This window comes from Ruditapes philippinarum, unplaced genomic scaffold (genome assembly GCF_026571515.1).
Source record: "Ruditapes philippinarum isolate M1 unplaced genomic scaffold, ASM2657151v2 ctg3692_1_1_1_1, whole genome shotgun sequence".
NCBI classification, from domain to species: domain Eukaryota; kingdom Metazoa; phylum Mollusca; class Bivalvia; order Venerida; family Veneridae; genus Ruditapes; species Ruditapes philippinarum.
This window is the reverse complement of record NW_026865572.1, coordinates 142,894-158,191: the sequence shown is the minus strand read 5'-3', so window position 1 is coordinate 158,191 and position 15,298 is coordinate 142,894. Positions and strand designations below refer to the sequence as shown.

Below are 15,298 nucleotides of genomic sequence, written 5' to 3'. Positions count from 1 at the left end.
TTTAGAATTTCCTAATGATCTAAATTCTAGAACTAAAGATTATTTAGATTTATTCCACATGTTAACGCAGATTTTGTTTTTGTGGAATTTTAGTATGAAAGCAGATATTTTGAACTGTTTTGAAATAATAAAGACGTTCTACGGGCAATAATTTTGGGAAGTCACTAGTTCAAATGTGCTGTGTACGTTTTAGAAATGGAAGAATTAATGGGGATTAAGAGGGAAATTTTACGTGCGTTTCTAAGAACAGAGCTTCTGTTGTCGACTATATGATAGCCTCATCAGAGTTGTTTGAAAATATATCTAACTTCAGTGTACTAGTACTTGATCGAACTGAATCAGTATATTTTCCATTGCATTGTTATTTAAAATTTTATGGTTTTATTGATAATAATCGTAATACAAATGTTGTAAATAATACATTATCGGAACTAAAAATGTAAAAATGGCGGGGCCACCATGGTGACCATTTCCGTGAGCAAATAAAAGTTCTACTTTTAGAGAATGACCAACTTATTACAAAAAATCTGGACACAAAGTGATCTTCGAAAGCATTAATCACAACAAAATTACATGAAATTTGCAGACTCGATTTGTTTGAGTCTGTACATGAGAGATAATGAATAAGTGCAACATCCCTCACGCCCCCTACCACTGGCTTGAGCGGTACTCAATTCTCAACACTTAATAGTGCTGGCATCAATGATCCCGAAGTACCAGAAAAATATAACAACACTGAAGTTAAGTACAGCTGCCACACGGCACTATGTCTTGACACCTGCTGTTGTGAAGTATAAAAAACTGGAAACAAAGTGATCCCTCGAAATGATCCCTTACAAGTCTTGTAAAAGTTGTTATTTACCGAGCTATTGAAACTATTCAGTCATTATATTATAATGCTGGACGTTATAATTATGTTGACTTCTATTTCATCAGGCACATCGTAACCGCCATGGTGGGATCATGGGGATGGACGTTGTTAAATGCTTTTATGACAGAAATACTCATTCTTAAGACTGTTTCGAACATCAGACCTTGCATCTGATTTAAAAATTTATAAAAACTTAAAGGAAAAATTTAAACATTATTGTAAGAATAAGCTTTATCAGTAGACCTCTACCAGTCTCAAAATCGACAAAAGCTCATTAATAATAGAAACGATCCATGTATTATGTCGAAACAACTTAAACAAGCATTAGTGATTCATATGTATGGAACGCCATAGCTGCCTCATGTTATTACTTTTCTTTTTATCTTGCCCAAAGAGCGTCTTATTATGTAAAATATAAGCGTTGTAATGCCATTGTAATTTGTCGACTTGTCTAAACATTGCCTTATTATGCGTAACAGTAGACTTATCTCTTCAAAATGTGATGTTGACTTGTCTTAACATTGTTTAATTATTTCAACCAGTAGTGTTATAATGTCAAACATGTCGTTTTGGCTTGTCTGAAATATGTTATATTATGTCAACTAGTCGCGCTATTTGGTCAAATTGTGGAGCTGTTTTGTCAAAAGACTGTCTGATCATTTGAAACAGTAGTGTTCTCTGTCAAAATTTGGTGTTGAATTGTAAAAGCAAAGCTTTATTTTATCAAACTGTCATGTTATTTGTCAAAATACGGTGTTTAAATGCCTTAACAGTGTCTTCTTGTGTCAAACAACTGTATAAATTTGCCACATACACTACTGAATTGTCTTTTTATATCACATACTCGAATTATCTTGCCTAAATGGGGTGTTGACTGGGATTAATCATGCCTTATTATGATAAAGTGTATGCTATTTTGTCAAAAAGCGGTTTTGACTGGTTAAAACTCAGTCTTATAAAGTCAAAAAATCGCGGTATCTTCTCGAAATGTGGTAATGACTTGTCCAAACTCGTTCTTTTAATGTAAAATAGAAGTATTATATTGTTGAAATTTGATGTTTTCTTGTAAAACACAGAAACAGTCTTATTATGTCTAATAATTGTGTAAATTTGTTCAAATTTAGTTCTGTCTTGTGAAAGCCCTGTCTGATTTTGCTAAACTGTTCAGTTATTTTTATTTGCACTATAATTTCACACTCCGCGCGGGCTTTGATTACGTGATACTAAATTTTGACAACGTCAAATCTGGACAGGATAACACGATTATCTGATATAATGAGACGGTATTTAAACATGTTAACGTCATAACTGGCAAGTCAACGCCACTGTATTACATAATGATACTGTGTTTCAACAAGTAAACACCACATTTGAAAAGGAAAAAAATGACTCTTTGACAAAAATATAGTAATTTTAGACAAGTCATCACCACGTTTTGACAAGATGATAAGACTATTTGACATAATAAGATGAATATAGACAAGTTGAATCTGCAGTTGGACATAATAGCATGGCAGTTTGACAAATTAAAATAGCGTTTTTACAGTTCATAGCCATAATTTGTAAAGATACCACCATTATTTGACATAATAAGATGATGTTTAGGCCTGTTAACATAAGGTTTGGATAAAATAGCATGGCGATCTGAGAAAATAAGGCAGTGATAACGTTTACACAAACAAACAAAATATATTGGCAAGTCAACATTAGTATTTCACATAATAAGTATATTTTTAGACAGGACAACAACAGTTTTAGACAAGAAAGCATGATGTTTAGGCACAATAAGACAGAATAACACCACATAAGACATAAGTTTGACAAGTTAACACCAAGTTCCGACCAGAGAACACTACTGTTTCACATAATAAGACAATTTCTAGACAAATTACCACCACAGTTGGACAAGACAGCATGCTATTATGACATAAAAGACATTCTGTTAGCAAAATACCACCGAATTTGATCACAATGACATGGCAGTCTGACAAAATGTGACGGTGTTTAGACAAGTCAATACCACATTTGGACAAGACAAAACGACAGTATAACATAATACAACAGTGTCATAACATACCACGATCACATTTGGGAAAGATGACACCAACTTCCGACAAGATAAAACTACTGTTTCACATGATAAGACAATTTCAAGACAATTCAACACCACATTTAAACAAGTCTTTGTTCAGACATATTGAAATCTTTATACGAAAAGATGGCGTGCATGTTAGACATATTAAAACTTCAATTTGGCATGTTAACACTGGATTTGCACATGATAACATGACGTTTTGAAATAATAAGACAGTGTTTAGACAAGTCAGCACTACGTTTTGAAAAGATAAAATGAACATTTGACTAAATAAGACTTCGTTAAGACAGGTTCTCATAAAACGTTGGCAAGCCAACACTTCTATTATACATAATAAGACGCTTTTAGGGAAAAAACAAAATGTAACAACATGAGGCAGCTATGGCGTTCCATACGAGACAATGTGACAAAAAGTTAAAGTCCCTAGATGAGATCGGTCGAAATTGATGGGCATCTAAAGTAAAATCACTACCATATACTTATGATTTTGGATATGTTTGGATTGCACAAGATATTGAAAATATAAACATATTTATTTTAGCTTTTCGCCAATGACTGAAAGATTGTTTTGAACAAAATGGCATAATGATATAAATAATGCGTCCCGTTGATACCATTATATTTTTAAAGAGTCAATTAAACCCTGAACGTTATCTTTACTGTGATATTCCAAGAAAATATATGGTTGCTCTTGCAAGGTTTCGATGTTCCTATCATAAATTAACTATTGAAATGGAAAGACAAAATATAACACTTCATGAAATAGTTTGTTTTAACTAAAATAATGTATCTGTAATTAATTGTGAATGTCATGCCTTTTTTCAATGCTCTAGGTATAATGACATTTGAAGTAGTCATCTCTATAATTGGTATTCAAATGGAAGAACAATTAATGATTTTTATCGACAGATGAACTCACAAAATGAAGAAACAATTATTAAATTATCTGTGTTTGTATTTCACTTGTCGAAAAGAACGAACTCTTGACTTATTTTATTCTAATCTCATGTGCATGTTATGCAACTACATTCAATACATGTATATAATATTATATTTATACTGATGTGCATTTTTGGCAGGAGGCCTATATTTACTTAAATAAAGTTGAGTTGAGTTTTTCTGGGTATATGACTCGTGTTGATTTTAAGGGTCAAGGTTTTAAATTTCAAGGTCACATTGACCTTGTATGTCGAAATGGCTTATGACAAATAACCCAACATCCCACCTTCACAGATGCATTTGTATTGGCCATTAGATGACTCCTATTGACTTTTTGGGTCACGGGGTCAAAGTTCAAGGTCTAATTGACCTTTTATTTCAAAACGGTTTCAGACTATTGACTTGACAAGGCATGAATCCTTTACTTTCAAAATTCATAGAAGCATTTGTCCTGTGCAGTAGATGACTCTATTTTATTTTGGGTATGGAAGACATTGAATGTCAAAACGGCTCCCAAAGAAAAACCCTTTATTCACCATTTTACAATTTCCCTCTGCGTTATTGTATTGTTCTTGTATTCTATTCATAAACACATACCATTACATAAGCAGGTTTCCTGTGACTACTAAAGTTACAGTTACTTATCCTGACTGCCCCTAAAAGGTAAGGGGGGATATGTGTCATTTTTACATTTTTATCTTCAGTAATGTTTGAAAGTATTTTGTAAAGCATCAATGAGTTGTCGCTATAAATTTCTGGCACCAGAATTATATCAAGAAACGATTAGCCTTGGTCTTGTCAGGATAATAATGAATTGGTTTGTTACAGATGGAATTGCGTACCCGGATTTCCACATTCATGGCCTATGATATAACTGTTTCATTGTCATATCCGAAGAGCAATCTTTTCGATATTTTTTTTGCCCTGGGAACACAAAATGTGCATGTTATAGTCCATCGGCATGTACTGTCCGTTTTCTCTAGCCTGTACTAGATATTTAGTTCTTGTGGGTGTAGTTTTACATGGTTATGCACTCGTCATGTATATACTCACCTACAATTTAATCTGCGATTTTAACAATAATCCAGTAACGCAGAAATGTAAAAATAATACATGAATTGTGCAAATCTACGAAGGTTAAGTAAACGGATCGAAATATTTTATTGTAAGAAAAATTAATATGTGCATACAGCTTCTGTATGACATTTTACCAAATATCTCCAGGAATACGCTTACGTTTGAGATTGACGGCCTGACTACTGTTTTGGAGACGATTAATGTGGTTCTATCGAAGATTTACCTGTGTTGTTTGGGATGACAATGAAATAATGCTGTTCGTCTTTTATATTTACTTGTTATTGGATATTAAAATTTGAGAAGATCCTACCGACTTTCTTAAGACGTACTTAATTTTAAGTCCCGACGACGATGTTTATTTTCTCTCTTCTGTTGATATGAATCCGTTATACACATATTTTTTTTAATTTTTATTTTGTTTCTGTACTAGAAGATACATAAACGTAAGCGGTTGTTATCGAGCCAAAATGAAATAAGATTTCAGCTGGGCTATCCTAGACACCCGAGCGTCGGCGTCAGTCAACGTCAGCGTTACACTTCGGTTTTAGTTTTATATCCAGCTTCTTTCTTATAAACAAGTAACCGATAGTAATTTCTCACACTTATTTGACTGAATTATGTTCCTTTGAGAGTTTCTTGGTGCAACATCAATTTTCATAAATACTCAATGTATTAAACTGAATATTGATCATAACTGGAAGTCTATATACGTAACTTTTTGTAAACATGGGTTTGGGCTGAATTAAGGTCCTTAATGAACTAAGAAATGTGTTTGTAAAATTTACTTGTAAAATAAATCTTCAGAACTACTATTCATTTGAGGCTCTTTACTTGAAACTTAACGCATGTCTGCAGGATCATAATTGGAGGTCTCTGTCACCACTGTTTTTGCTAGTTACAAACATTTATTATAAAATATATCGTGCACAATAACGAAATTAGACGTAACAGAGTCGATCAATAAAATCCATATATGGGTATGCATTTATTTGCAACATAATTTTATTCTATAATTAAATATTACTTTAGTTTAAGAGAGAGAAACAGAATCCCTAAAGGACGCACAAAAAAGACAAAGTTGAAAATGTTGCAGGCTCGGTTTGTTTGAGCTGTTCATGTAATATACGGACTTAGTGTATTATTAGTAACGGTAATATATAGTGCATGTTACCGTCCACGCCCCCTAGCACCGGCTTAAGCAACGGAAACCGATCCGGGCTATCCATCCGCTTACACATTTTCTCCATTAAACAGTAAACAATTCTATACCATGCCATACTTTACAGCTATATTTGTCCTCGCGTTTCTCAGGGGTTCAGAGCAATGTGAGCTCCTAGCTAAATGCAGTCCTGAGCCAAATGTCACAGGGTGATAAAAATGTGCAGCCTGACCGGAACTCGAACCTGGGATCCTCAGTATAATGTTCTACCAAATGAGTTTTCCGGCCGCTTACACATGATCTTCCCTAAAAAGTGGATAGTTATCAACCATGACACATACAAAGTTTCAGACGTAGAATTGAACTTCGATATCAGTTGACAGAGATTTTTAATATGTATCTCTATTTGGAGCTAAACTTTGAAATTTGAACCTTTTGATAATATGAAATCATTGAAATTGATAACAGATGACATTTATTATGACCTAATGGCCTACTTTAATTATGAGCTTTGGACTTTGTGAATAATTTCAGACACAGGATACTTTGATAACTTGTACCAGCTGACTTGATTTTAACTTATATCTGTATTTTATTCGTCATTTGTTCCTCATCAGTTAGAACCTTTATAGTCAGGTGGAAAATATAGTGACACCATGGCCCATTTGAAACTTGAAAGACGTTCTTCTTTATCAATGTAAACACAGAATTGCTATGGCGACAAAATAATCTGATTTTCCGCGGTGGAAAAACAATTTGAGGAGAGTGGCCATGGGTATGAAAAATCTTTCAATTAAATTGGCGGGCATTGTCCAGGAGCGGTCCCCGGTATTCTGTAAATTAAATACGAAATTCCCATGAAAGCATACTTATTTCTATATATAGAATTTTGTATTTGATTTGAATTAAAAACACAATATACATAATGCAAGAATAATATTTATTTTTTACAACATATATACATATATATTTTCTTATCAGATTATTATGCTTTATTTTTATATATCATATAGTATGGAAACTACAAGATGAAGTTCTAATATTTTCAAAAGAAAACAACGTCTGCAAATATTTACTGGTGCAGTGGTATTGTAATATTTATTGTGATAAGCTATATTGCGCTTTTATTTATATGTAATGGTCTGAACTATGGTACTGCAGTATTTGAGGTGCTATTTGGTACTGGTATTAAAATTATTAATTCTGGCAAGCTATTGTATTAGTTGTGTGTGTGTGAAGCTATGTTTACTGGTTATATAATCATTTATTCTGGCAAGCTATATTGTAGTAGTTGTTTGTGTTGTGCTATATTAACTGGTTATATAAACATTTATTCTGGCAAGCTATATTGTATTAGTTGTTTGTGCGGTGCTTTATTTACTGATTATATAAACATTTAATCTGGCAAGCTATATTGTAGTTGTTGTTTGTGTGGTGTTATATTTACTGGTTATATAAACATTTTCTCTGACAAGCTATATTGCAGTATTTTTCTGTGTGGTGCTATATTTACTGGTTATATAAACATTTATTCTGGCAAGCTAAATTGTAGTAGTTGTTTGTGTGGGGCTATGTTTACTGGTAATATAAACATTTTCTCTGGCGAGCTATATTGTAGTAGTTGTTTGTGTTGTGCTATATTTACTGGTTATATAAACACTTATTCTGACAAGCTATATTGCAGTAGTTGTTTGTGTTGTGCTATATTTACTGGTTATATAAACATTTATTCTGACAAGCTATATTGTAGTAGTTGTTTGTGTGGTTCTATATTTACTGGTTATATAAACACTTATTCTGGCAAGCTATATTATATGTAGTAGTTATTTGCGTGGTGCTATATTTTTTCTGATATCATAAAATGTATCCCGGCATAAGTTGTTTATGCCGTGCTATAATTACTGGTATTGTACAATGTTTTTGACGAATGAAGCACTTAATTATATTTTCGACATTGTCTCTGCTTTATTTGTTATTGCTATAAAGTTTGTCTCCTTTATTGCTATGAAGTATGTCTTTTCTTATTGCTATAATTTTTTCTCTTTTATTGCTTTCAAGTATGTCTCTGAATTGAGTCGGTATTTCTATTATTCTGTCAAATGTGTTGTCCGTTTGCAGTTATTGAATGGTCACATTCTCTAAATTATGTGCCGACTTTGATGTCTTTTTTTAGATAAAATGTGGCATTTGTTTCGGCTATGTTTATGTTAACTGTCTTGAAAAACCTGTTATTGTGACAATTTTTTCTTGTAAGCTTGTTTCCAGTTATTTGTAGATAATTTAATTACATTTGATTATTTTGTGCTGTGCTGTATATTCATATTTAAAAGTTATTACCTAAGTTTTCAATTCTTATGTATTTTGTAGTTTTATTCGTCAATAAGGTCTTCTACTGTTAAGCAAAACTATGACATCGTTATTTTTTCCTCTCCTGAGATATAATGGTTTATGGTATATATATAAAGCATACTGAAAAACAAAACTATTCTAAATACGTTTCATAACTTTCTCCAGATTATATGGTATGTTGGGCACGTTTGATGTCAACCAGTTTAGCTTCATACTTGTTTAATGGGAAACATTTCTCTGTGTCATCAGCAGTAAAATGTTGAACGGTCTTCTTCAATATTTTCATTTTTGTCTTGTCTACTTTCAGGATGACCATTTCTTTTTGTGGTGTCTGTTTTCCTTTTCTGTTCTTCTTAGCTGGTTTTGTTATCGTCCTGACAACTTTAAACTTTTTCCCAAACACTTGACCTAGCAAAGTTTAAGATAAAATCTTTTAAAGGGCTGAAATGTTTTTGATTTGAATGGACTAGAAATAAAATTTTGGGATTTTTGTACCGTAAACATAAACATTTTTATTGTTCAAAATGACCGAAAAATAAAAACCTTTTCAACGCATCTTCACGGGCTGAGAATCCTGATTGATTTTCTTAAAGGGACCAGAGGCATTTTTGACTTTTTATTATTATTTTTTTATTTTGACAGGACTAAAATAATTTAAGTCCTGATTTGAGTCCAAAAACTGATCTATGTTAGAAATGAAAAGTTTATGTTTCAGACTTTTGTAGCACAGCTGAGTTCCTTTAATTATTATTTTATTATTTTACTTGACTTGAAGTGCACCTGTTGATCTACATGTATATACTAATTTTAAATGTTATATTCTTAGGTTTTCGGACCTCAGTTGAGCTCCTTTAAAATATATTACACAATGTATACAAAAGTAATGATACAGTGTTTCATGTTTTCACTAATTACCCAACAAATGATATAAAATACAGTTGTATGAAAAATTAAAACTACACTGAAACTACATTTGTATGTTACTGTAGAAAACAAAAGCTGTAAATGCGAACAGAAATATGCCTAAAAACAACAACAAATGCCAGCATTATAGTATAGTATAAGACAATCAGAAGAAATTTTGCACCCATCTAGGTATGATAAAATTGTTGACTAGTAAGGACAATCTGTGCACTTCAGTGAGAAAATCATATCATGACTTTTGACGGAAAAGTAAGACATTGACATAAAAGTTAGAAACTAGATTATTTCATGCGATATATGTCACCATCAGGATCGACACATTTGACCAACGCCATGACAAAACCAACATAGTGCATTTGAAACCAGCGTGAATCCAGACCAGCCTGCGCATCCGGCAGTCTGATCAGGATCCATGCCGTTCACTTACAAACCCTATAACAAGTAGAGAAACTGATAGCGAACAGCATGGATCCTGATCAGACCGCGTGGACGCGCAGGCTGGTCTGGATCCATGTTGGTCGCAAACGCATTATGTTGGTTTTGTCATGACGCGGCTCATATATATAAATGCCAGGTAATTTTTAAAGTAATATTAGCATTATTGTCAGGATGTGATCACTACTGCAATTTCAAAAGGAAAATGCTTTCAAGCCTAAGTGTGACCTTTACCTTTGACATTCAGCACTTTGTTTCATTGTGCAACACATTAACGCATAATTCTTTAAAATCAGTGCATAAACAACAATAATTAAGCATAAAACATCATCATTTAAGTATAACCATATTGAGACTTTTGACATTCAAATATTTCTTTGCCGGAGTACTAATTATTGCGCTCGAGATGCTTCGTCATGTCCAACACATTTATGCAAAATTATTATAAAATTCATCTAGGAATGACATAGTTGTTGAAAGGACACGACCACCTTAATGAAAAAAATCTTTTTATAACCTTGACCTTTGATTGATGCAAAACACATTATTATCATGTCTAACACATTCCTCACATCATCACAGAAAAGAATCAAAAGTCACCCGAGAGCTGTTCAAAATAAACAACTGACAATGTCACACGCTGCCGTGCGATATTTACAGAAAAGCTGCCGTGCGATATTTACAGAAAAACTAAGTAAAGAAAAAGACACAAATTGACCTGGTCAGACATTTAACACTCAAATTTTGGAATAAAATAGTTGAGAATTGTATTATAAAAACTGACAATTTTTCTATAAAACGCTCACCTATTATGCCAGTGCCTGATTGTCCAGTTGGTAACATTGTCCCCTTGACTAGAATATCTAAATAGTCTTTTTCTGTATTAGTAATCACCAAAGTAAACCCTTCAAGTTCAACTTTCAACTCGTGTGTTTTATTTCTATATATCAATGATATATTCCAAGGTGCACCGGAATCCGTAGAAAGGCTCGCATTTTTTAAGGAGTCGCTGCAATTAAACAAAGTGACCTTTTATTGCAAATATATTTTTAAACTGGTGATTGTGTTAATGTATTTGTAAGATCATTTTAAAAGGCTCATTATACCTCAGAAATCAATACAATCATGCATTTTTAATTCTTTAGAAATGTCAAAAAAGCTTTCAAGCTTTTAAAAGTGTTTGAAAGCATGTAAAATGTTTAAAAACTGAAGATGGAAGCACTGACCGGTAAGTAATGTAACAAAAAAGGTAGAAAACAGTAAACAAAGTAGTATTTTGACTTTCACTATAATTATACCGATTGCCATAAGAGCTATAGTTGAAAAATATTGCAAATTAGTATTACTTTGTAAACTTTAACAGGATACTAAAAATTAAAAGTTTTTTTTTAGAAATAGAATTGGTAGCATTTCTGAGGCATAATGGGCCTTTAATTACATTGTTAAATTTACTGTAGCTGTGAAAGATGCACAAATTAGGAGCATAATTGTAATAAATCAAACCAATGATCACTATGACAGTGATCATTCGAGCCTACTATATAATTATCCGAATATACCTATTTTTATCACGGCTTTTAAAGCATAACGGACTAAGTAAAATTTAAAACTTATGCATATTCGACAATGTCGATATCTGAAATATATAAGCAATATGCATGTTTGACCATATGTGAAATTTGAAAGTTACACATATCCAAATATACTTACATTTATGCATATTCGACTAAATGAAATTTTAAAGTTATGTATATTCGACCATATCTATATTTGATATTTAAAAGCTTTATGCATGTTCGATCATTTATGAAATTTGAAAGTGATACATATTCGACCATGTTTTTGAAAATTGTGAATATTCGATTATACTTATATTTGAAGTTTGAAAGCAATATGCATGTTCATAAATATGTTCATATAAAATATGACAGATACGAACGTTTGTTTAGAATTGGAATTTGAAAGTAGACAATTGAAATTGGACAGTTAGGCAAGTTCGACCATATTTGAAATATATAAATTTGAACATCTTAACTGTTTTAGCGCACATGAGCAAAAAGTAAACAGAAGTGAGATTTTGTGACAATATTAACATTTACTCATATGAAGGTTCACGATGGCTACATGCTTTAGAAGAATGTGACTTGTGACCGAAAAAGTACAAAGGGTAAATAAAAAAAAGTAAAATAGGAAATATTTTTCAGACGCTTTGTAGCAATCTATGCCAAACGCTCTTACTTATTGTAAAAGATTCAATTATTCTCATTTTTAACCTTGTTATTTTTTCATGGATATCACCAACTGTGAGATGTATTTCTTTAACTCGTCCTTGTTTAGTCCACTTTCCAAGCATTGCCTTTTCTAGCTTCACGTCTACCTTCAAACCTGAATAAAACGTACAATGTATATGTTCATACAATGAATTAAAATATCCACTATCATTTCTACTTTTCATATAAATCAATGATATTACATGTTTCGGCAAAATTCAGGTGTCTAAGTCACTTTTTACTATCCCTGTAATTATTAAAAACATGTAATGTACATAATCATTAAATCCCCACAAAGTTAGTAATAAAATATACATTTTTGTGGGGGGGGTGTAGTCGGGGAGTGATGGTGGTGATGTTATGTGTAGGGGTGTTTGTAAGGTCCTGACACGTCTTTTATGAGTCTTTTTAGCAAGGAGCTTGATCGTAAATAGGGAACATCATTCTTGATGATTGAAATTTATCTGTTTATTATCTCTTTTTGGATGAGAAACTTAAACAAGAGGCTTTCTATGTTGAGTAAAGAGTATTTGCCCTCCTGAAGGGTATTTTGGTGGAAACATCTGACAACTCCCAGTCCACCCTTTTCTACAGAGAAATTGTTCAAGGCTGATGATAACTAATTTTAGGGGATGTTTTTTATTCTTATATCCACTATGTTGTTGTCACTGACGCCTGGAATGCTATAAATGTGGTTAACTAGAGTGCGACTTGTTGCAAAAAAAAGACCATGATATTGTCATATCTGGCAGGCTGACCAATTGACTATTTAACATCGCGTCATTTAGTGTTTAGCAATTTTTCTAAAGCAATAGAGGTGTTGAATTTGGAGTCCGAGGTAAGGCTCGTTGTATCTTAGTTCATGTTTTGGAAATTGATATCTCATCTGCAACCCAGATAAATTTGTTCGTTGGGAATAAATCTAGATATGATAACATTTTAATTTAGACACACAAACCTTGTGAAAAGCTAGTTTACCACCGAAACAGATAGCTCACCACCGAGAGTGGTTTATGCCCTTTAACATGGAACATTTTCCTATATGTTAATTAACCACCTATTGTTTTTGCATATTGTAATGCTCATTATGCTCATTATGACGTTCTAACAACGTCGTTATATTACTTTTCCCTCCGAAAACCTCGTGGAAAATCATTGGCAACACTCGACATCCCACGGCACACAAACCCTGTCGGTGAAAAGCTAGCTCACCACCAAGAGTGGTTTGTGTCCTAATATATGGGAAACATTCCCTTATGTTAATTCAACAACTTTAGTTTTTGCATATTATTATGCTCATTATCAGTATTATGACGTTTTTCCAACATACTTTCGCCGAATATTTTTCACCCGGGTTCCATGTAGAATTTTTGGCATACTAGTACGAGGTTCAGACAGTGACTTGTTGCTAGGTAATTGATAAAAGATATATAAATGTATTACCTGTTTCTTCTAAATCACTATAAAAAGAGTACATTCCCGGGGCTCTCTCCAACGCTTGGTCATACATATTGAAGCAGACGGGGTCTTTCAGTTGGAGAAATTTCACACGGAGTGGATACTGGAAACCTGATAAAATATAACATAGTTTTAAGATAATTACTTAACATGCATTTGTTTCTTTGTTATAAAAAAAACGAATAGGAATCTGTAACAGTTGATCAAATAGCATATCATTGCATATGAACATTATTTTTTATTGATTTCAAAAATTTCGCATATAGTGACAACAAGATATGACAAATTCCCTAATGATAATTAATCCATGATTAAATCACATGAAATAATTTCATTTTTCTATGATAACAAGCATAGATTAAACATTCATATGTGTCAAACATAATGTGTATGTATGAAGTTTCATTGTTTAGCAGAAAGAATAACATTTTACGTATTTTCTTAACTAGAAGAGTTACTCAATGAAAGATGTACCTCTTGATTTAAGAGGGACTCCACTGAGAGTTTTTAACATAACCTCTACTGAAATTAAATTTTCGAGATTAATGTCCCATGTGATGTAGGTCTAGAGCAAAATGTCAGATCATTTGCTCACTCCGTTTTTTCCAGAATAATGCTAATTGTGAACAAGAGCTGTCGGTAGGACAGCAACGCTCGACTATTCTAAGTGCTTGATAGTAAAATAAATGCTTGATACAATTACCTCCTCCTCTTTACAGGTTGGGGTAATGATGGTGAACAAGTGTGCAAAGTTTCAAAGCCATATGTCAATGGACTTTGAAAATATTTGAACTATTACAAAAAGTTTAACGTAAATTCTAAGTCGAAAAAGGGGCTTAATTCTGTCAAAATGCTTGATACAGTTACCTCCTCCTGTTTACAGGTTTGGGTAATGATGGTGAACAAGTGTGCAAAGTTTCAAAGCCATATGTCAATGGACTTTGAAAATATTTGAACTATTACAAAAACTTTAACGTAAATTCTAAGCCGAAAAAGGGGCATAATTCTGTCAAAATGCTTGATACAGTTACCTCCTCCTGTCTACAGGTTGGAGTCATGATGGTGAACAAGTGTGCAAAGTTTCAAAGCCATATGTCAATGGACTTTGAAAATATTTGAACTATTACAAAAACTTTAACATAAGTGGTTACGCAGACGCCGACGACGACACCGACGCTCGGGTGACTACAATAGCTCTACTTATTCTTATCGAATAGTCGAGCTAAAAATGGCACAAAAAAGCTTTTCACGCTATAAAAAGCACAAAATACGATTTTCAATTCATGTCAGAGTATATCTCTTTATTATCTTTGGTATCTGTCCCAGTTAAAGCAATTCAAATGTTATGATTTTAGGCTTTTGAACCTCTGTGGAGTTCCTTAAACTGAACCAAACAAAATGGTATTAAATTTGTTATTTCTATAACAATGAAAATACATATCTATAATTGACTGTACAGTTAACAAAATAACATGTTGTTACATACAAACCCAAAAGAAATGATCTAACCTTTTGATTTATTTCTTGTTTTTCTTTTATTCTTCTTGCCTTTCTTTGATTTCTTAGGCCCAGTTCTTTGTATACTCTTATGTGATGTTTTCCCGCCACCATTTGGGCAATTGAGGTGATTCATGAATACGTTCATCAAATTGAACGCTGTGACAATCAAAATAGGTATCAAAATACTGTATACTTGTTAAAACATTTAAAATGTTATATCT

General features: G+C 32.7%; 1 protein-coding gene across 1 annotated transcript; it reads right to left on the bottom strand.

The window, feature by feature from the left end:
- Positions 1-7,064: 7,064 nt before the first annotated feature.
- Positions 7,065-15,210, bottom strand: LOC132729606 (uncharacterized). The gene is made up of 5 exons (XM_060715388.1): positions 15,087-15,210; positions 13,563-13,688; positions 12,123-12,234; positions 10,656-10,858; positions 7,065-8,898 (listed from the first exon to the last, which is right to left on the bottom strand). The coding sequence occupies exons 1-5, from the start codon at positions 15,208-15,210 to the stop codon at positions 8,657-8,659; spliced, it is 807 nt and encodes a 268-aa protein (XP_060571371.1). The 3' UTR covers positions 7,065-8,656.
- Positions 15,211-15,298: the final 88 nt, after the last annotated feature.

Excerpts from the sequence above, each read along its gene's own strand:
- LOC132729606 (XM_060715388.1), bottom strand. The coding sequence starts at position 15,210 with ATGAATCACCTCAATTGCCCAAATGGTGGCGGGAAAACATCACATAAG. Across the intron at positions 13,689-15,086 it reads AACAAGAAATAAATCAAAAG|GTTTCCAGTATCCACTCCGT; the intron begins GTTAGATCATTT and ends ATATTTTATCAG. Across the intron at positions 8,899-10,655 it reads ATCAGGCACTGGCATAATAG|GTCAAGTGTTTGGGAAAAAG; the intron begins GTGAGCGTTTTA and ends AAACTTTGCTAG.